The sequence below is a fragment of the Stegostoma tigrinum genome, chromosome 2 (genome assembly GCF_030684315.1).
Source record: "Stegostoma tigrinum isolate sSteTig4 chromosome 2, sSteTig4.hap1, whole genome shotgun sequence".
Lineage (NCBI taxonomy): Eukaryota > Metazoa > Chordata > Chondrichthyes > Orectolobiformes > Stegostomatidae > Stegostoma > Stegostoma tigrinum.
Window position 1 is genome coordinate 127,089,853 of NC_081355.1, and position 22,881 is coordinate 127,112,733.

At 42.7% G+C, this 22,881-nt stretch overlaps 1 protein-coding gene across 11 annotated transcripts in view; it reads right to left on the bottom strand.

The window, feature by feature from the left end:
* Nucleotides 1–1,788: 1,788 nt before the first annotated feature.
* The window catches only part of znf438 (zinc finger protein 438), a 253,656-nt gene continuing 232,563 nt past the window's right edge, over nucleotides 1,789–22,881 (bottom strand). For 9 of the 11 annotated variants that reach the window (XM_048548856.2, XM_048548865.2, XM_059639208.1 and 6 more), the window contains one exon: nucleotides 15,776–22,174. In XM_048548856.2, coding sequence (XP_048404813.2) covers nucleotides 21,232–22,174 — 943 coding nt within the window. In that variant the 3' untranslated portion in view covers nucleotides 15,776–21,231. Of the gene's footprint in view, nucleotides 2,183–8,473; nucleotides 8,576–10,070; nucleotides 10,145–15,775; nucleotides 22,175–22,881 lie in introns of those variants that run through there. The other 2 variants (XR_009442880.1, XR_009442881.1) reach the window with 2 other exon arrangements.

Below are 22,881 nucleotides of genomic sequence, written 5' to 3' on the forward strand. Positions count from 1 at the left end.
ATGACTGGAGGAGAGCAAATGTTGTTCCCCTGTTCATGAAGGGGAGTAGAGGCAACCCTGGTAATTATAGACCAGTGAGCTTTACTTCAGTTGTTGGTAAAGTGTTGGAAAAGGTTATAAGAGATAGGATTTATAATCATCTGGAAAAGATGAATGATTAGGGATAGTCAGCACGGTTTTGTGAAGGGTAGGTCAGGCCTCACAAACCTTATTGAGTTCTTTGAGAAGGTGACCAAACAGGTGGATGAGGGTAAACCGGTTGATGTGGTGTATATGGATTTCAGCAAGGTGTTTGATAAGGTTCCCCATAGTAGGCTATTGTACAAAATGCAGAGGAATGGGATTGTGGGAGATTTAGCAGTTTGGATCAGAAACTGGCTTGCTGAAAGAAGACAAAGGGTGGTGGTTGATGGGAAATGTTCATCCTGGAGTCCAGTTACTAGTGGTGTACCGCAAGGGTCGGTGTTGGGTCCACTGCTGTTTGTCATTTTTATAAATGACCTGGATAAGGGTGTAGAAGGATGGGTTAGTAAATTTGCAGATGATACTAAGTTCGGTGGAGTTGTGGATAGTGACGAAGGATGCTGTAGGTTGCAGAGAGACATAGATAAGCTGCAGAGCTGGGCTGTGAGGTGGCAAATGGAGTTTAATGTGGGCAAGTGTGAGGTGATGCACCTTGGTAGGAGTAACCAGAAGGCAAAGTACTGGGCTAATTGTAAGATTCTTGCTAGCGTAGATGAGCACAGATCTCGGTGTCCATGTACACAGATCCTTGAAAGTTGCCACCTAGGTTGACAGGGTTGTTAAGAGGGCATACAGTGTTTTAGCTTTTATTACTAGAAGGATCGAGTTCCAGAACCAAGAGGTTATGGTGAAGCTGTACAAAACTCTGGTGTGGCCGCACTTGGAGTATTATGTACAGTTCTGGTCACAGCATTATAAGAAGGATGTGGAAGCTTTGGAAAGGGTGCAGAGGAGATTTACTAGGATGTTGCCTCGTATGGAGGGAAGGTCTTATGAGGAAAGGCTGAGGGATTTGAGGCTGTTTTCATTAGAGAGAAGGTTGAGAGGTGACTTAATTGAAACATATAAAATAATCAGAAGGTTAGATAGGGTGGATAGGGAGAGCCTTTTTTCTAGGATGGTGACGGCGAGCACGAGGGGGTATAGCTTTAAATTGAGGGGTGAAAGATATAGGACAGATGTCAGAGGTAGCTTCTTTACTCAGAGTAGTAAGGGAATGGAACGCTTCGCCTGCAACGGTAGTAGATTCGCCAACTTTAGGTACATTTAAGTCGTCATTGGATAAGCATATGGACGTACATGGAATAGTGTAGGTTAGATGGGCTTGAGATCGGTACGACAGGTCGGCACAACATCGAGGGCCGAAGGGCCTGTACTGTGCTGTAATGTTCTATGAAAATATGCATTGTACAAAATCCAGTGACTCCACCTCACAATAGGTCATTCCCATTGTTATTGGTCTGACCATTTAGGAACATGAAATAAATATTGGATCATTTCTGAATTAAACAGCTTGACATTTCCAGAGCCTCTATGTATTAAACTTCCAGCGCATGGAATGACTCATCCTGGTCAATCTTTTACTTTCCTATAATTTTACTAACATTTCTGTTCCAAATAAAAACCATGTTGCATAAGCAAGTTTAAATAGAAACACCCAAAAATACTTTCACCTGTAAAACAATATTTGAATAAAATGCATTAATTTAAGGTGTTGTATTTAGGGAGACAATATTACAATATTCTAATTAAATGAAGCTGGATACATTTGCACAAATAACAGCATTGTGATATTACATTCATTTGCACTGTGGGCACACTATTCTGCAGAACCACCTAAATTTTCATGATTTTAACATTAGGAATCTTTTTCTAAGTTTCTTCCTTCAAAATGTATCTGAGATTCTTTTCAAGTCTCTCTGTCTCCAAAGTCTGTGTGGATACGTCTGTTGGTGAGGAATCATACAAATCCTTTTCTCATTTTTTGGATGGCTTTATATAATCCACAGGCAGATTTTTACTTCTATTGGCGTGTGACTCAACATCTGCAGAGATTGGCAATTTGCAGTAATATGTTTGATGCACTTGCACATTCACTGTTGAAATCATATCTTCTCCAATCCACTTCCCTCCATTGGTCGAAAATATGCCGTCGATACTGAAACAGTCCAATAGAGCATCACAGCCAATTTAAAGGCTCAATACTCCTACCTCCCAGCATTATAATTGCAATTAACGAGTACATTACCAGAGTGCTGACCCAGAACTGTCATTAGCACTCCATGTCCATACAAAATTCTGCTTTTAAAATAAAACAATCATTGTTGGTATTTTACTGTCATGTATTTATCCTAATGTGTTTCCCTTCCTATCATTGTGGTCCTCCAACCGAAAAAAACGAAAACAGGCAGCTCCCCCACAACTTTAAGTACAAAATCATCCTAGGTTGAGGCGAGGCATGCATCCATGTAAGAAGGAATACAGGGGGAGTTTCAATATTCCACAGAGCTCTTGCCTTTGTACTGAAGTGCTTCACATGGTGCATCTTTTCCAACATGGAGTTAATTGAGGGTAAAGCATATGATTCTCTGAATCACTTTCAACTGTAAGGTCAGGCCAAGCAAAATGCCAATCAAATATTTATAGAAACAGAAAAAAGTAGTCAGCCATTTGACCCTTTGAACCTACTCTGCCACTCATTATGATCATGGCTGATCATCCAACTCAACAGCTTGTTCTCACTTTATCCTTCTCCATTCACCCCTCCACAACATCCTTTGATCCCTTTAGCTCCAGAAGCTATGTCCAACTCCTTCAAATCATTTGTTGTTTTGGGCCTTGTTTACTTCTGTTGTACAGAATTCCACAGACTCCGCCCTCTCTGGGTGGTGAAATGTCTCCTCGCCTCAGTCCTAAATGGTTTACTATGCACCCTTCAATGGTCACCTCTGGTTCAGGACTGCATGGTCATCAGGAGCATGCTTCCTGCATCTACCCTGTCTAGTCCTGTTATAATGTTATAGATTTCTATGAGATCAGTCTTTAATCCCAATTTCCCAACAGCATTTCCCTTCTAATACTAATTTTCTTCAGTTCCTACCTCTCACTAAACCTTGTGCTCTCCAGCATTTTTGGTACGTTGTTTTTGTCCTCTTTTGTGAGCACAGATCCAATGCATGTATTAAGTTGGTCAGCTATTTCTTTTTCTCCCCCATCATAAATTCCTCTCTTTCAGTCTGTAAGGGACCTACATATACGTTAATCCTTTTGCTTCATATATAAGTGAAGACCATTCCTGGTCATCCTGAAATCATGCCTATGTAATCCCAAAAATATCATGATAATAAAATGTGAGGCTGGATGAACACAGCAGGCCAAGCAGCATCTCAGGAGCACAAAAGCTGACGTTTCGGGCCTAGACCCTTCATCAGAGAGGGAGATGGGGTGAGGGTTCTGGAATAAATAGGGAGAGAGGGGGAGGCGGACCGAAGATGGAGAGTAAAGATGATAGGTGGGGAGGTAGGGAGGGGATAGGTCAGTCCAGGGAAGACGGACAGGTCAAGGAGGTGGGATGAGGTTAGTAGGTAGATGGGGGTGCGGCTTGGGGTGGGAGGAAGGGATGGGTGAGAGGAAGAACCGGTTAGGGAGGCAGAGACAGGTTGGACTGGTTTTGGGATGCAGTGGGTGGGGGGGGGAAGAGCTGGGCTGGTTTAGGGATGCAGTAGGGGAAGGGGAGATTTTGAAACTGGTGAAGTCCACATTGATACCATTAGGCTGCAGGGTTCCCAGGCGGAATATGAGTTGCTGTTCCTGCAACCTTCGGTTGGCATCATTGTGGCACTGCAGGAGGCCCATGATGGACATGTCATCTAGAGAATGGGAGGGGGAGTGGAAATGGTTTGCGACTGGGAGGTGCAGTTGTTTGTTGTGAACTGAGCGGAGGTGTTCTGCAAAGCGGTCTCCAAGCCTCCGCTTGGTTTCCCCAATGTAGAGGATGCCACACCGGGTACAGTGGATGCAGTATACCACATTGGCAGATGTGCAGGTGAACCTCTGCTTAATGTGGAATGTCATCTTGGGGCCTGGGATAGGGGTGAGGGAGGTGGTGTGGGGGCAAGTGTAGCATTTCCTGCGGTTGCAGGGGAAGGTGCTGGGTGTGGTGGGATTGGAGGGCAGTGTGGAGCGAACAAGGGAGTCACGGAGAGAGTGGTCTCTCCGGAAAGCAGACAGGGGTGGGGATGGAAAAATTTCTTGGGTGGTGGGGTCAGATTGTAAATGGCGAAAGTGTCGAAGGATGATGCGTTGTATCCGGAGGTTGGTAGGGTGGTGTGTGAGAACGAGGGGGATCCTCTTAGGGCGGTTGTGGCGGGGGCGGGGTGTGAGGGATGTGTTGCGGGAAATACGGGAGACGCGGTCAAGGGCGTTCTCGATCACTGTGGGGGGAAGGTTGCGGTCCTTGAAGAACTTGGACATCTGGGATGTGCGGGAGTGGAATGTCTTATCGTGGGAGCAGATGCGGAGGAATTGGGAATAGGGAATGGAATTTTTGCAGGTGGGTGGGTGGGAGGAGGTGTATTCTAGGTAGCTGTGGGAGTCGGTGGGCTTGAAATGGACATCAGTTACAAGCTCTATTGCCTGAGATGGAGACTGAGAGGTCCAGGAAGGTGAGGGATGTGCTGGAGATGGCCCAGGTGAACTGAAGGTTGGGGTGCAAGGTGTTGGTGAAGTGGATGAACTGTTCGAGCTCCTCTGGGGAGCAAGAGGCGGCGCCGATACAGTCATCAATGTACCGGAGGAAGAGTTGGGGTTTGGGGCCTGTGTAGATGAGGAAGAGGGACTGTTCCACGTAACCTACAAAGAGGCAGGCATAGCTGGGGCCCATATGGGTGCCCATGGCCACCCCCTTTGTCTGTAGGAAGTGGGAGGAGTCAAAAGAGAAGTTGTTGAGGGTGAGGACGAGTTCAGCTAGGCGGATGAGGGTGTCGGTGGAGGGGGACTGGTCGGGCCTGCGGGACAGGAAGAAGTGGAGAGCCTTGAGGCCATCTGCATGCGGAATGCAGGTGTTTAGGGACTGGACGTCCATGGTGAATATGAGGTGTTGGGGGCCAGGGAATTGGAAGTCCTGGAGGAGGTGGAGGGCGTGGGTGCTGTCACGGACGTAGGTGGGGAGTTCCTGGACCAAAGGGGAGAAAATGGAGTCCAGATAGGTGGAGATGAGTTTGGTGGGGCAGGAGCAGGCTGAGACGATGGGTCGACCAGGGCAGGCAGGTTTGTGGATTTTGGGAAGGAGATAGAAACGGGCCGTGCGGGGTTAGGGAACAATGAGGTTGGAGGCTGTGGGTGGGAGGTCCCCTGAGGTGATGAGGTCGTGAATGGTGTTGGAGGTGATGGTTTGGTGCTCGGGTGTGGGGTCATGATCGAGGGGGCGGTAGGAGGCGGTGTCGGAGAGTTGGCGTCTGGCCTCGGCGATGTAGAGGTCAGTGCGCCATACTACCACTGCGCCACCCTTGTCTGCGGGTTTGATGGTGAGGTTGGGGTTGGAGCGGAGGGAGCGGAGGGCTGCCCGTTCTGCGGGGGAGAGATTGGAGTGGGTGAGAGGGGTGGAGAGGTTGAGGCGGTTAATGTCTCGACGGCAGTTGGAGATGAAGACGTCGAGGGAGGGTAGGAGGCCTGGGGGTGGTGTCCAGGAGGAGGACTTGTGTTGGAAGCGGGTGAAGGGGTCAGTGGAAGGAGGGTTAGGTTCCCGGTTGAAGAAGTAAGCATGGCGGCGAAGACAGCGGAAAAACTGTTCTATGTCCAACCGTGACTGGTATTCGTTGATGTGTGGTTGTAGGGGGACAAAGGTGAGCCCCTTACTAAGGGCTGACCGTTCGTCCTCAGTCAGTGGGAGGTCTGGGGGGATGGTGAAGATGCGGCAGGGCTCAGTGTGGCTGTCTTCTCTGGGGTTGCTGGCTGTGGAGGTTGTGGGCGGAGCGATGAGGTCGTCGGCCGTGGGCGGGGTTCCGTCGGCCGTGGGCGGGGTTCCGTCGGCCGTGGGCGGGGTTCCGTCGGCGGTTGGAGTATCGGGGTGGGCGGCAGCAGCTGCGGTGAGGGTGGTGTGTGAGGTGTTGTACCTGGAAGTGGAGGTGGTGACTGCAGCAGCGGTTCCGGAAGTTCTGTGGCTGGCGGAGGCCAATGTGACGTCATCCGTGGGGTCTCGGGCCGTGTCCTCATGGTCAATGGCGGTGGGTGCATGGTGGGGGAGGGGCAGGGACTGACTCGGGATTTGGGAGGCGCAGGAATCCTCTTGTGGGTGGCAGGGGTCAGTGAGTTGGTTGTACTTACGATTTTTGGTGTCCAGTAAAGCTGAGTGAAACTGGATGTTCAGTCTGTGGATCCTGCGGAGGATAAAAAACAGCGGAGGTCCTGTGCAGGTCTGGGAGAGGGAGGATCTGAGCTGGGGCAGGCTGGATTGCAGTGTGTGGAGGTGCCGGCGCATGGCTGCAAGTGTCTGTTTCAGGACTCGCAGGGAGGAACGCTTCTGAAGGGTCTGAATATTCTGGGTGTCGAGGTGGTCACGGTTGGGGCAAAATTGGGAAGGCTGAAATGTGGACTGTAGTCCCTTGGGGATGATCTGGTTCCGTAGGCAGGTGCTGAGGAAGGTGATGTGGCTGTGGTACCTGGTTTGCTTCAGGACATGGTCCAGCAGTTTCAAGGCCGAAGAGATTACAAGAGAGTTGTAATGGGAGAGATGCAATGGAACAACTGCACCTCCCAGTCGCAAACCATTTCCATTCCCCCTCCCATTCTCTAGATGACATGTCCAACATGGGCCTCTTGCACTGCCACAATGATGCCACCCGAAGGTTGCAGGAACAGCAACTCATATTCCGCCTGGGAACACTGCAGCCTAATGGTATCAATGTGGACTTCACCAGTTTCAAAATCTCCCCTTCCCCTACTGCATCCCTCAACCAGCCCAGTTCGTCCCCTCCCCCCACTGCACCACACAGCCAGCCCAGCTCTTCTCCCCCACCCACTGCATCCCAAAACCAGTCCAACCTGTCTCTGCCTCCCTAACCGGTTCTTCCTCTCACCCATCCCTTCCTCCCACCCCAAGCCGCACCATCTACCTACTAACCTCATCCCACCTCCTTGACCTGTCCGTCTTCCCTGGACTGACCTATCCCCTCCCTACCCCCCACCTATACTCTCTCCACCTATCTTCTTTACTCTCCATCTTCGGTCCGCCTCCCCCTCTCTCCCTATTTATTTCAGAATTCTTTCCCATCCCCCTCTCTGATGAAGGGTCCAGGCCCGAAACGTCAGCTTTTGTGCTCCTGAGATGCTGCTTGGCCTGCTGTGTTCATCCAGCCTCACATTTTATTATCTTGGAATTCTCCAGCATCTGCAGTTCCCATTACCCCCAAAAATATCATATCTGTTTTCATCCATTTGCATGGTTAACTCAGTCAATTTATTACAAATGCTCCACACATTAAGACACAAAGCGTTAAGACTGGTTTCTTAGCATTACTTGTCCCTTTCCATTGATTTTCATTCAGGCCCTATTTTTCCTATTTCCCTTTGTCTTTTCTTTTCCCGTTCCCCTTCCTCTGACTCCTTGCATAGGTTCCCAAACACCTGCTATTTGTATTTATAGTCTCCCCAACCACTCTACTTCATACTCTCCCCAGGACGTCAGGCCAGTCCTGCCCGGGTGTGATTGTGTACACCTCACCTCTTCCCGGGCCAGGCCCAATCCCCCAGGAATTTGAAACCCTCCTCCTCACACATCTCTTCAGACATTTACGCATCTGATATAGCCTGTTGTTTCTACCCTGACTAGCATGTGACACTAGTAGTACTTTTGCGATTACTACCCTTTGAGGACTTACTCATCAACTTACTTCCTAAATCCTTTTTTGGGACCTTATCTTACGTTTTTCTTTAACCTATATCGTCTGGACCAATGTACACAACCACTGGCTATTCAACTTCTCCCTGCCGATCGTCCCACCTTCTAGTTATTTACTTTGAACATGTCTTCTTCCACAAACAGAAACAGAAGACACTAAACATCTAACCTCTTACAAACAAGAACAGGAACAGTGCTTCTTATAACCACCGCACCCCCCCCACCGCCCCAAGAACTTTATCGTTTACATAAGCAAAACAATTCCTTAGCTATCTGCATCCACAGCTTCCCCAGGATGGCTTCCTCCTGCAAGCTTGGCTCATTTCCTGTACAATCTCCAATCAACTCTCCAGACATCCTAAGGTAGCATTAGGGCTAAAGTCCAGACTTCCTCTCAGCACCTTCTGGATTGACAGCATTTCCCTGCTGAATGCTCTCTGTCCCCAAATGAGAAATCAGATGTTTTCCAAAAGAGGCGCACAAGCGTCTTTCCTTGGTCTCCTAGCATCACAGCTCAGAACACAGTTATGTAAACAATTCCAAATAGTTGTTCTATTTATAGGAGAATTAAGTCAATTCTATCATCCTCATAGGGTCATCAACTTTCCTAGAGTAACTAGGAGTCTCCTGGGTTCACCTTCAGTCTTCCAGCAGCTATTAAAACAATACATGAGAACTTAAAACAATATTTCAAGAAAATAATTCTCATAGCTTCTACAGAATCTTTGCCTAGTCATCATTCAAAGTGGTGATCTGTACTACTGCAGCATGATGATAAACATGAACCAATGTGCATGTGTACAGCTCTGCATTCACAAAGGTCACTACACTGTATACTTTCAAACCAGTGCTGAGCCTCAACCTCGGAGAGGGGGAGAGAGCAGGAATAAACGCTGCTGCAACAATGATCCAAACTAACAGTATTGCTAAATGTTGCACTGATTTCTTTATTGGGCTTCCTTGTTTTAACAATGTGAGAAAATATCCAAGTAAAGTTAAATTGGATCCAAACAGCGTTGGCCATTCGTAGGGGACAGAATCAGGACTGCAGTGAAATAGGAACATCTTGGACTTGGTAAGGAAGCAGTAATAGAGACTGGTGAATGAATGGTAGCAATCTTCCTGACACAAAGTCTTTCATCAGATTGCAGCTATTGTTGTAAGAAAGGGTGAGAGTAGAGTATAAGGGCTTAGGAAAACAGTTAATACTGCAAAAGTTAATTCATCTTGGGCCTTTTTTATTGCCTAAGATAATCCTAAAGTAGAGAGCAGGATTGACAAAGAACATTAAAGCCAAACAGTACTTGATGTCACATGTTGGTGATGGATGGTCAGATGTGTCTTCCCTGTACTTGGACTGCAGCAGTTATAGAGTCTTCCAGCATGGGTCCAACTAGTCCACACTGACTAAGGTCCCAAACTAAATTAGCCCCACTTGCCTGCATTTGGCTTATTTCCTTCCAAATCTTTTATTTTCAGGTACTTATCCAAATGTCTTTTAAATGTTGTAACTGTACCTGCAGCCACCACTTCCTCTGGCATAATGGTCTCTTGCTGTGATGATATTAAGGGTGTCATAGGTGGAATTAAATGGGTGATTACAGAAAAACAGATTTAGAACTATTATGGTGAATAGATGGTCAAAGGTTAGGCAGTTGGAAATTTTAAAGTGCACTTGCAAATTACTTGTGGGAACTTCCAGGGACATATATGAAAGAAATATGGGATGAAGCAGAGAAAACAAATGTAGGTGGTGAGAAACTCCATAGAATGGTCAACAATGACTCTCATCGACTGGTAGTTAACATCATGGAAGCAGTTTGTGGATTGTGAAAATTGGTTAAAGGTGTTAAACATCTCAGTGTACACAGGGAAGCTAACATTGCAGATGTTGCAACAGAGCAGCATAGTACGGATAAAGAACAGCAAAGAGATAAGATAGATCCTAAAGAGACTGGAATTGATGATCTTTGGGAAGGAAGAGAAGCCATGTATAAAGAAGGGAATTTCATCTGATAGTGCCAATGGAACCACGGAAAAGGAAGCCTACGCAGTTAAACAATATTCAAGAGTTGTTGAAGGAGGATGGCACAGGCAATCCAGCCAAACATTGCACTTACTTTATGGAAAACAAGGAAAGATAACTCACCTTGGTCAAACACACAAAAGATGCCATTCATGTCTTTGGCTTGGACTACTTCAGTATGCCAGACTTGGGGAATTCTAATATAATATTAAACAGAAGTTATCTGAGCTGTCCAGGAACTCCTTCACATCAAGGCGTATCAGATTAAGCACTTCTATAGACTCTATATGTGTTGTGTGGGGAACTCACTTACTGGTTTCTCTAAAACCTTATTCCCTTAATGAGCTGGTCATTTCAAGAACAAGTCATTTTAAGTTACAAGCATGGCAATAAACATTCACATTCAACATTCAGATAATTTCCAGGGCATTAAGGATAAACACACCATCTGTAACATCACAGCATTATGGATCATAAATCAGCACTTCTCCCAATTCTGTAATTTTATCAAAAAACATTTATTTTCCCAACTGTACAAGATATTTACCTTAAAGGCCCTTAGGTATAGGAAATTTAAAATAAATCCAATGAATTGCATCACCAATGTCCTTAATCAACTGCAGCAAACAACATAAAACAACATTTATTCAAGATAACCGGGGTTACAAGAAGTTTAATCAAAATACAACATAATTGCATTTTTTCTAACATTTCTTTAAAAGATTAGGTAAAGGATATATCAGCTTTCATTTCATGAAACAAAATCTCTCATGTTACCTGTATATAAATTGAGTTTTGTTGTAATAATGTTATGTTTACAACATAAAGGATTAATCAGTAGGATGGAGATAGAGATTTAACTGATGATTGTAAACTGACAAAGAGAGCTTACATAAGGTGTGCATCTCCCTTTGGCTTGTTGTTTGTGGAAAGTATGTATTTGATGAATGTAACTATCAGTGACCTGTCAAATAAAAATGTATTAAAACCACTATCTCCACTTGGACCACCAGTTTGCGTGTGGTGGGTCTTAAGCAGACTGCAGCTATGTGTTCCAGCCCACCTGCAGCCTGACCTCATTTCCCAGGCTGTGTGTGGCTCAGTCAATTGAACTGATCTGGAAACTGAGCGAGGCAGAAATGGCTACATATAGAATGTTTGCTTAGAACATTGCTTTTTTAAAAAAAATCTAAACTCCTAAGAGATGTGGGCCATCAAATTTTCAACATGTCTAGTTGTTTATAGGAATTTTAGCACTTAATTCAGCCGCAAGATGCATGTACTTCTGAAACCAAAAGGCTTAACTTTGCAAGACTAGTATTCCTAACTTTCAATTAATATAAACATGTTAGGTTTAATTTCTCTAACATCTATTGTTTCAAATTTTGCTGTACATATTAAAATACAGCCTACTTTTTGTACCAAAATACATGTTTGTGAGTGATGTTTCAGCTGCACTTTTAATTTTTTTTTCCAAAATACAGCTCTGTAGTTACACCATCTTGGTTTTATTACCTATTTATGTCTGGTGCCATTTATAAATCAACCTGGCTTGAGCCTAAAATGCTTCCTTTGATTATATACAACTGCCTTCAGGCTTATTTGTACTCTGTAATACTGACACACTGCATTTAACATCTCACAGTTTAGAACTGTTTTGCTTGGGATCTCTTTACATAACAAAACACACAGAGCGAACTATGTAGATGGAAATGAGTGCATTCACTCACTTTTCAGAATTTCTAAGTACACTTCAATGAATAGAATCTAAGATAACAGAATTCTTTCCAAACAATAGCTCCTGAATAAACTGAACAGTTACAAGCAGCATGAGATTATCCCAAATCTTGACACCTTTTTCTCTCTTTATGGTCTCTGCATGATTACAAAAGCTTCCATCTTATCTCCTCCAGTCTTTTTTTGTGTGTGAAGGTCAGCACTTACAAATTGGATTGAAATATTTCTTAAAACTCAGCTGCTACATACATATGGCACTTGTATTGCTGTTTCATCTCAGCACCCTGTATAAAGGGGGAATGCAGTTTATGTGAGAGACTGAGAATTCACTCAGAAAGTCTGCTTCAAGATAGGATTAGTTGATTCTGTGAGAAATGCACCAGGAATACAAGGACATCAACCAGAATTGGGCAAGAAGGGATAAACAAACAGGTGGTTTAATATCCAAACTTTCTGTCAATGGAAGTCTTAACACAGCCCACACAGGCTGTATCAAATAATGATGTGCAAGAGAACCTTAACGTCACAAAGGATTTGTTTAATTGTGCAAATTTTATATGCAACCTCACTGTGCCAAATATTGATGTCTTCCAGAGGTAGTAGGAACTGCAGATGCTGGAGAATCTGAGATAACAATCGCTACACATTGATGTCTTCCAGGTGGTTTGACAATTCGTCAATGGTACCTGATTTTATACGTGTATGCAGGCGCTTCCTGCATCAGTTGCATGATTTTTCTCAGGGTTTTGTCCCCCTTTTGTGACAACACAAACAATTGCTTGTAATTATTTTAACTGGATTGCTGTAACTTCTGCTAACATAACCACTCTATTTAATTTTTTAAGTTCTCCAACTTCTGGTGGTACTGTTATACACAAATCACCAAGCTCTATCAATCATTTTGTTTTTTCAACTAATCTTTCTCATTTTCTAAATACAACGATTTTAAGTACTTGGTTAAATACTTTTAGTTCAAAATTTTACATCTGTTTGACTTTAGATTCTTCACAACCACATTTTCCTCCCACAGATGTGCTTCACTTCCCCTTGCCCTCTACATTCCACGTTTTGATCCTTGTCCCTACCCTGATACAGACTTGATCCATCATTAAATATCCCTCCTTGTTCATTATTCCAATCATGTTTCCATTTTACCTGCTCGGCTGCCTGGTACAGTCCAACTCTAACTCCATTTTGCCCTCTCTTATGAAATATTTTCTGTTTGCTTTGTAAATTTGAATTTTAAAACTCTTTCTCAGCTAACCGTTATGTTCTGTAACCTCTCCCCTTTTAAAGTGAAGTTTGAAGTGGTCAGCACGAGGGGAAGAGGGGATAACAGTTGAGGGAGTGAGAAACAGTGATGGAAGCTGGAGACTTACGGAGACAGGAAATGCTGAAATGGAAGGGAAGTAACAGCAAGAGGGGAAGTGAATGGAAGTAAGGGAAGATTGGAGAAGTAGGAAGCAAAACCAACAGGTGACAAGCTAATCACAAGAGGCAGCGGAGGACTCAGGGCTGGAAGGGCTTCTGCAATAAGAACAGAAAAGGGAGTGAACAGTAGGAATGCAACAGTGGAGAACGGTAAACCATAGGGAAGGTGGCCGTGTTGAACTGCAAGGAAGGCAGGAAGAGAAATTTTCTTTGCACTCACTACAAGACGTGCTCAGTAAATTAACTATTGATAGAGACAGGTTTTGCTTCAACCTGCTGATGTGTAACCTACCCCAGGTTACAACTTTACCACTGCATATTAAAAATGTCTAAAGAGTTATTTAAATTTCCACCTCGCACCTGATAACTTCTTTAACTTTCCAGATATCCCTAACATAGTGGGCCACAATACCTCCTTTACCAGATATTTCCTGAGCATAAGATATTGTGTTCATTACTATCCTCTTGGGTCAGCTCTGCTATCAACTCCTCAAAGAAAGCAGTTTCTTTTTAAAAAGCAGAATGAAACAGAACAAGGAGGATACTGAAGATAATGCCTCTTTTGATCTTCAAACTTAAAAGCAGGAGTTAGAAATGCATCTGAAAATGCTTCCAAAAAAGGAAGTGTCTTGGCGAGTTTCTGAAATGCATCCTGCATATATCGCACAGTACAGCCAAGGTTCATCAGTGTTCGAGGGAATGTAGATATAAGCTAGTGTATGGATGCCTATCAACAAAACTGATTTGCCCTGGTTAAGTGTTAAGCTGCGAGAGCTGCTGTAACTACATCCATTCAGAAAAATGGACGATACAGGATCACGTTCCCAGATAGCAGATTTTGTCATAACCTTATACAAATCTGGGCCGGGATGTTAAATTTAGAATACAAATTCCTTAAACAAAACTAATAAGTCAGTCAGGCAGGATCCTCTCCCTTTGAAAGTCCGGCTGTATCTATGGGAAGAAAGTAGAGTTAACGTTTCAAATCTGGTGACTGTTTATCAGAAATGGACGTGAAATATTAATTCTGCTTTCTTCACATAGATGCTGCCAAACCTGCTGAGTTTTGTCTACAATTTGTTTTGGTTTCAGATCTCTGGGGTCTGCAGTTCTTTGTAATATCTTCACTTTATGAATCCATGTAGGTTGTTGTTTATCAGGTTGATCATGCAAGTAAATACCCGAGTTTGACAATCATTTCCACGTTCAATGCAAGATTAACGTATTTGTTGACATGTGCATCAGCTCTATAAACGAGAACTCTTTTCAATCTATTAGAAGCATATTTAATTGCTCTCACAGTAACCCACTATACATAAAAAATCTCCTACCATTTGTCTTCATAATATGAGTTAAGTATGATTCTTCTCTATGACTTTAATAATTAAACTCATTACTGAAGAGTTGTGTTATCTATACTAATGGTTTCGTGAATAGCTAGAGAAATTATGTAGTTTATTACCTATTCTGTGTTGATTCTTTATGTTCACTCCACTATCACCGTTTAGGGTTCTGGCTACCTCATTAAATACTGTAACTGATGGAAACAGGTAAAGAATACTTACTGTTACACTCCTCTTCTGCAGCTATGCTCATCCTAGATTATTCTTATCCCCTGTGATGAATATTTAAGCACTTTCTACATTCATTCTAGTATAGAATAGTAAGGTGATTGTTTCTGGCTTCAGGGTTTGAATGGAGATTTCTAGCTTGCGCACTGGTGGTGTGTTCGCCGAGCTGGAAAGTTTGATAAGCAGACATTTCATCCCCTTTCTAGGTGACATCCTCAGTGCTGTGGAGCCTCCTGTGAAGCGTTGTTGTCTTGTGCTGGTTTGAATTTATATGGTTTGGTATTTGCCGCTTCCGGTCGGTGCCGGTTCCGATCGTGCATTGTAATGGTCAGTCTATTGGGTCTAATTCAATGTGTTTGTTGATGGGAGTCCACGGATGAATGCCAAGCCTCCAAGAATTCCCTGGCTGTCCTCTATTTTAGTTGTCCTTTGATGGTAGTGTTGACCCAGTTGAAAGTGTGGTTTTTCTCATCTGTGCGTCTTGAAACCAAAGGCACCTGGTCGTGTTGTTTAGTTGTTACTTGGTGTTCGTGGATGCAGATTGCTAGTTGTCTGCCTGTTATTCCTACACAGTGTTTTGCACATAGTGTCCACATGGTATCTTGTAAACCACATTTGTCCTGTCCATGGTATCTATTGGGTCTTTAAAGATACCATGGGCAGGGCGAATGTGGTTTACAAGATACTATGCAGAGACTGCACAAAACAGTGTAGGAATAACAGGCAGACAACTAGCAATCTGCATCCACGAACACCAAGTAACAACTAAACAACACGACCAGGTGCCTTTGGTTTCAATACACACAGATGAGAAAAACCACACTTTCAACTGGGTCAACACTACCATCAAAGGACAAGCAAAATAGAGGACAGCCAGGGAATTCTTGGAGGCTTGGCATTCATCCGTGGACTCCCATCAACAAACACATTGAATTAGACCCAATAGACTGACCATTACAATGCACAATTGGAACCGGCACCGACCGGAAGCGGCAAATACCAAACCATATAAATTCAAACCAGCACAAGGCAACAACGCTTCACAGGAGGCTCCACAGCACTGAGGATGTCACCTAGAAAGGGGATGAAATGTCTGCTTATCAAATCTTCCAGCTCGGCGAACACACCAACATCTATGGTTTTTGACTGGTGCAGGCTGGCTGGGCTGATGGGCCCCTTTCTGAGCTGTAGACTTTTAGATGTGTACAACCCTTCACTTTCCTCCCAGTAGGATTTGAGGATTTGATTTTTTCTTCAGTTGTTGCTTATTCTTTCGTTAAATCATGAGGCCACACTTGCTTAGGTTATGCTTATTTACTACCTCTAGTCATAGAATCCCCTACAGAATGGAAGCAGGCATTTAAGCCTATCAAGTCCACACTGCCCCGCCACAAGGCACCCTATCCAGAGCCCCCCTTTCCTGTATACCTGTATTTTCTATGACTAATCCATCTAGCCTGCACATTCCTGGACACTGGGCAATTTAGCACAGCCAATGCACCTACCCTGCACATCTTTGGACTGTGGGAGGAAACTGGAGCACCTGGAGGAAACCCATGCCAACACAGGGAAAATGTGTAAACTCCACACAGAGAGTTGCCCGAGGGTGGAATCAAACCTGGTCCCTGGACCTGTAAGGCAGTAGCGCTAACCACTGAGCCACCGTGCTGCCCAGCATCAAGTTAATTACATCGTTAAAGGTGTACCAGACGTCCTTTACAGAAGTATTCACCCAGTTAAATTTCCTTAAGCAGTTTTCTCATTTATTTTAAGATTAATAACATTATGTATAGCTGCCTTAATGTCTTCTGTACTTCAAAGCTCCAGATGTTATGTTCAATAATTTGTTTATGAATCAGTGTGTGCTAAAAATTTAAATTTCTCAATTCAAATGCTGGACTATTAAGTATTGTTGTCAATTTATATTAGAACAAGTTCCTCAAAAAAAACCTTGATACAATAAGCTCTCTTCCTTTTATTTCAGCCTGGTGATCTTTAGCATATTCCTCGTTATAGCACTGCAATTTGTATCTTAAAGATTTCTATGTGCAGGAGTTCAATATCTAAATTTTCAACTACAACAGGATAAGCTCCTTTAGTATGTTTTTTCCTGTCTATTTGATTTCTCCAGAGCAAATGAAATTTCATTCATCATCGCAGTCCAGAGTCAGCAATTCTTTCAATATTTCAACAGCATTATATTCTTCTATTGCTTATCAAATTTTAAGCCTCTTATCCCTAAAGTTTCTAGCCCTAATAATATATAATACTAATTGGAAATTTTCTACCTCCCATGTTTTTGATGCTAACTTTCCTGTGCTTCTTAGAGTTAACCTCCATCATACTGGTTTTGTCCATAAACCACGAATCTGCATTGCTGTATTAGGGAAGTGTGGGAGCAGCTGCCTACTTCAAACTCACTTGTCGGTTTTAACTGCCTCACTATACCAGAACAGCTTTAACAAAATCTAACATCGTCTGTGGCACTGTGTGCATATTAGCCCTCTTTGTCCTCCAAAACCTCTGCCACTTCTGACACATTGAATACAACATCACTCATTTTCTGACCAACACAATGGGTTAATATTGTTGTGAACTTGGACTCAAACCATTAACTGTTTCTCTTTCCACCGATGCTGCTAGACCTGCTGAATTTCTCTAGTGCTTTGTTTCCTTTATTTCAGTGGAACTGGCCTTGCTTAGCTTAATTTTCAATTATAAATTCTAACAGCTTTTCTTTTCATGTCATGATGTCTGGAATCCTCAAAGTCCACCTCTGATCTCATTTTCTTTATTGTTATGCTGCCCCTGGAAATGCCATCTAAAGCCATGCAGTTTTTCACCTGCATACTAATGACAATCAGCTCCACTTCACCACTTCTCTGACGTTTCCATCATGCTGTGAGACTTTCTAACCTATAGTGACTCATCCCTTCTTTCTGTAAAGCACAGGGAAAACCAAAGCTACTGTATTTACTTCCTTGGCGCCATTTACATTCTCTGACAATGACCATCTCAGGCTGAATCAAAGTGCCCAAATCTGAGGTGCCCTGTTAAAACTAACTTAAAACCAATGTTTTCTCCAGTCCACTCTAAGAAAAAGAAAGTTTCTGGAAAAGCTCAACAGGTCTGGCAGAATCTGTGAAGAATCAGAGTTAACGTTTTGGGTCTGGTGACCCTTCCTCAGAACAACTCTTGTAACACTGCTTAACGTAGTCGATCTGTTGCTGAAATACTCATTAATGACTTTGCCACCTCTCTACTCTGTTTATTCCAATGTCTTATCGGTTAGCCTACACTCTTCACACTTTACATTCATCAGCTTTTCTAAATCTCTGTAGTCCATAACTTAACTCAACTCGAAATCATGCTCACCCAATTGAACTGATCTGTAATAGTTGTCAGTCCTTTGAGTCTTTTAATTTTCTTTTTAAATCCATCCATAAAAATACCTATTTCTATGCCTATAGATTCCCACAATCCATTGCCCTCACATAGCCTGTACTGTCCATTCATCTGATTCTAGCCTTCTGTCTCCTCACTCTTACCCTTCACTCAACGAAATCAGCTGTATTTTCTGCTACCTGGATTTCCTCCTGAAACCCATTACTTTCTTAATTCTCTTCTGTCACCTTCACATTCCTCTCTACAGGTCATCTCATGAATCCGCTAGCATCTGCTCCACTGCTTCAGCTTATTTTCATAGAGTTCTGCGAAACCCAGGGATATGAAGAAAAATCTTAACCAGCAAGTAGTTAGAATCAGAAATGTACTGCCTGAGAATATGATACAGGCAGATTTATCGTGGTTTTCAAAAGGGAATCGGGTAGTTACCTGAACAGAAAAAGCATTGCAGGGTTATGGGTACTAGGTGGGGAATGTGCCTAGTTGAGATGCTTTTACAAACAGCCAGCATAGATACAAAGGGCCAAATGGTCATCTTCTGTACACTAATCTTCTATGATCTATGTTTTTCATGTTTAATGTGCAATATAAATGAAGTTAATGTTGTCATAGTGGAGGTGGTGGTGGTGGTGTAGTGGTACCATCATTGGGCTAGTAATCCAGAGGTCCCCGGCTAATGTTTTGGGAATACGCGTTCAAATCCCATCACAGTAAAATCTGAGTTCAATAAAATCTGGATTAAAGAGCTGGTCTAATGGTGGCCATGTGACATTTGTCAATTATTGTAAAATCCTATCTGGTTCACTCCTGTTCTTTCTGAAAGGAAATCTGCCATCCTTACCTACAAGGGACTCCAAATAACAGCAATGTGGTTGGCTTTCAACTGCCCTCTGAAACGGTCTCACGAGCCACTCAGTTCAAGGGCAGTTAGGAACAGGCAAAAACACATTCCTTGCCAGTGGTGGCCACATCCCATGCAAGAATAAAATATGGCTTGGGAACAATAATAGGAGTGGCACAGGCTATTCAGCTCTTTGAGACTGCTCTGCCATTCATTATGTTCATGGCTGATCAATCAACTGAAGAGCCTGTTCCTGTTTTTCCCCAATGTTCTTTGATCCCTTAGCAATTCATTAAAGCATTTCAGTAAAGATATAGCAGGAACTGCAGATTCTGAGATAACAAGGTGTAGAGTTGGATGAACGCAGCAGGTCAAGCAGCATCAGAGGTGATGTTTCGGGCCTAGGGCGGCACAGCGGCTAGCACTGCTGCCTCACAGTGCCAGGGACCCGGGTTCGATTCCAGCCTCGGGTAACTGTCTGTGTGGAGTTTGAATATTCTCCACGTGTCTGTGTGGGTTTCCTCCGGGTGCTCTGGTTTCCTCCCACAGTGCAAAGATGTGCAGGCTAGGTGGATCGGCCGTGCTAAATTGCCCATAGTGTTCAGGGGTGTGTGGGTTATAGGGGGATGGGTCTGGGTGGGATGCTTCAAGGGGCGGTGTGGACTTGTTGGGCCGAAGGGCCTGTTTCCACACTGTAGGGAAATCTAATCTAACCTAATCTAGATCCTTTTTCAGAAAAGGGTCTAGACCCGAAACGTTAGCCTTCCTGCTCCTCTGATGCTGTTTGGCCTGCTGCGTTCAGCCAGCTCTACACCTTGTTATCTCAGTAAAGAGATAACTATTTATTGTTAATCCTTCAGGATTGCAATGATCCAAGGGCAGATAATGGAAATATGCAGCTTCCAAATGACTGGGAGAACTTTTGTAAAGGTTATTGAAAGAGAAGAGAGAGCATTAAGAAAGTAAGAAATATCCCATTCCTCAAGATTGCTGTCTAACAAAATGAACAACTCTTACCACCGTTTTAATAATGAATTTTCTTCACATTTAGATCTCCTGATATCATAAACTATTCCCCTCTGACAAGTGACGTGTTCCCAGCAGTTAGTCTGTTATATTAATATTCCAGAGCACTTTTCCAACTGGCACAACTAATCTCACAATAAAATAACTTCAACAAGGCCCTGCACGAAGAACTAAACAGAGGCACAAAGATAGAATGAATGAATCTTCTTTTGTGTTCCAATTCTGATCTATATAAAATCTATTGGTTATATAAATTGGTACTATGCTTCTGTAATTTAAAAAACTTTTCCTAAGAAATTTCTAAATTAATCAATTTAAATACATAAACCTTTCTTACATGGTGGTGTAAAGTCTTTTGAATTCCATTCTGCGACCATTGCCTTGAATAAAGTGCATGTACTGATGCTAAGGACAAGAAATCACTTGGTTGTGACATCCCTGTGGGCAAGGAAGCTGCTATCAGTAACCATCCAGTTTCATACTGAAATGATGGCTAATTAGATCAGGTACGAGAGTGCTGCAAGTAACCACTTTAATGTATCTCAATGCAAGTGAGGTAAGAGAGAGAAAAAGAAAATAAGTCAACAAAATACATCATGGAGACAATAAGGATATTCTTCATAAACTCCCACTATTTTAAAACTCTGGTGTGACAGTGCAATAAGCATTTTATCACCATGAAATCTGACAGACTGTTGATAACTTGAAGTAATATTTGCATGATTTTTTTGTCCCACTAGGAGGAGCTACAGCAATTTTATGGCTTATTTGGCATCTTCAGTGTCAAAACTGAGTACACTATTTTACAATATTAACAACAATTTACATTTTAATTTCGGGATCTGAGTTATATATTTGCCACAGAAACAAAGTGCATTGTTGTTCACTGCAGCAACATTGATTTATTGTCCTCAAGGCTAAAGATACTGCATTAGTTTCTGTTACACCATTTCAAATTTTGATTATATGCTGAATTATTTTTCAGTAGATTGCCCTTCCTGTTTGATTTTCTATTTATGCCATTTCCCATTCCATGCCAAATTTTACCATGCGCCGTCACATTACAAGAATCCAAGACAGTTTTATTTGAAAGTAAAACTACAGTCTCACAACCAGTCCTTCTCCATTAGAATACTGTTTCACCTGGACACTCATGAGGAGCATATATTTTGAATTAATATTAATAATTAACATGTCGCAGTCCAATTTCAGTATTTTACACTGGCTACCAACTCACCTCAGAGACATTTTAAGTTCCTGAAGCACTGGTATGTTAATCACAATGTTTGGATGAAGTACAGAGTACTTGAGCTCCAAGGCCTTTAGCAGTTAATGAGAACTTTAGTAGGCACTTTGGGCACTGATGCACAACATCCTCTGGCTGAAAGACAACAACTTTGCCATTGTTACCTTTCCAGTTCACGCAGTAAAAGATCTTCAAGCAAAATGGACATGTTAAGTGGCAATAATCAAGATTGCCTTCTGCTCCACCAGTGCAGTTGCTCAAGTGCACCTTGCACTCATCGACAATCTTTTCCCTGTCGTGTAGTTCATACTGCGATGCAGAATCAACAACATGTCTGCAGAATGGTTCAGTGCCGACAGCGGTGTGCTCTGGTGAAACATTGGGCAATTCGTCATTTACCGTGCAATGTACATTCAATGAACTGAAGACTGTCCACAAAACAGCAGGGTCCTTGCACTTGTGGTAACTTTGCCAGTGCCTGAAGAGTTCAGATTTGCTTCCACAGTTCTGTTTACACAAAATACAATTAAACCCTATATTTGTAATGAACTGAATTTTATTAGCCTTAGGAACTGTATTTGAATCCACAGCACCTGGCTGGAGCTGCTGTTTATAATGCAAATTCATGTGCTTCTTCAATTTAAAACAGGATTGAAAAGCTTCTTCACAAATGCCACACTTGATCAGAGTTTTCTTCTCACCAAGCTGTTTCCAGTAGTTTGCCGCATGCTTGAGCAGCTCTTGTTCGGCTTCCATGCTTGAGTAGATAGGAAATCCACTGATGCATCTACTTCCATCATTCACTGATCTCTCTTCTACCCTCAGCTGTAGCTCTTCCTCATGAGCACATAACAGGTGAAGTTTCATATCAACAAAGGTGGGGGTGACAACTTGGCAACGAGCACATTTTATTTGCAAAGTGCTGAGGCCAACTATTTCAGCACGTGATTGATTATCCTCAGTTTGCTTCCTGAAAAGGCAAAACATCATCATTAAAGTGAAGATCTTAGCTTAAACAAGACAGGCATGTCAAAATCATGATTTGTTCTTGGTTGTTATAGATTACAACAACAGCAATAATAATATTTCTACAATTAATTTTACTAGTGGACTGTTGTAATGCACCTCACCTTCCCAGGTAGGTGTACATGATAATATTCCACCTGAAATGATGAGCATTATATGCATCTTAGAATTTGCAAAAACAGGGGAGATAGTGTATCTACAAAGGCACAGATGAACTTTTATGTTTCATGATTGAGAGAAGTTTTATGCAGAGGAGCAACTGAAGGAGGGTGAAGAAGTGAAAAAGAAAACAATTTTGAAGCCAAATAAAATTAATAGACCAGAAACACAAATCACATTCCAGGCAGATATCTTTAAAATTTAAAATACATTTTATGGCATGTAAAAGTAATTCAACACGCAGAATTTACATCGATCAGATTCTATTGGATATTAATAAAGCTGAAATACACACATAATTGAAAAAGATCTAAAGCCTTGAAATCTGTGATAGAGATTAAGTCACAATACCAAGCTCTACTGTATTTCTCATTAATTTTATAAGCTCTTTATAAAATTCATTTCAGTTCAGTTTAGTTTTCTGTATGTTTATTAGTTTAAATACAACATCCCGAATCAAAACACACTAGTACGATTTTGTTGTTTCAGTAA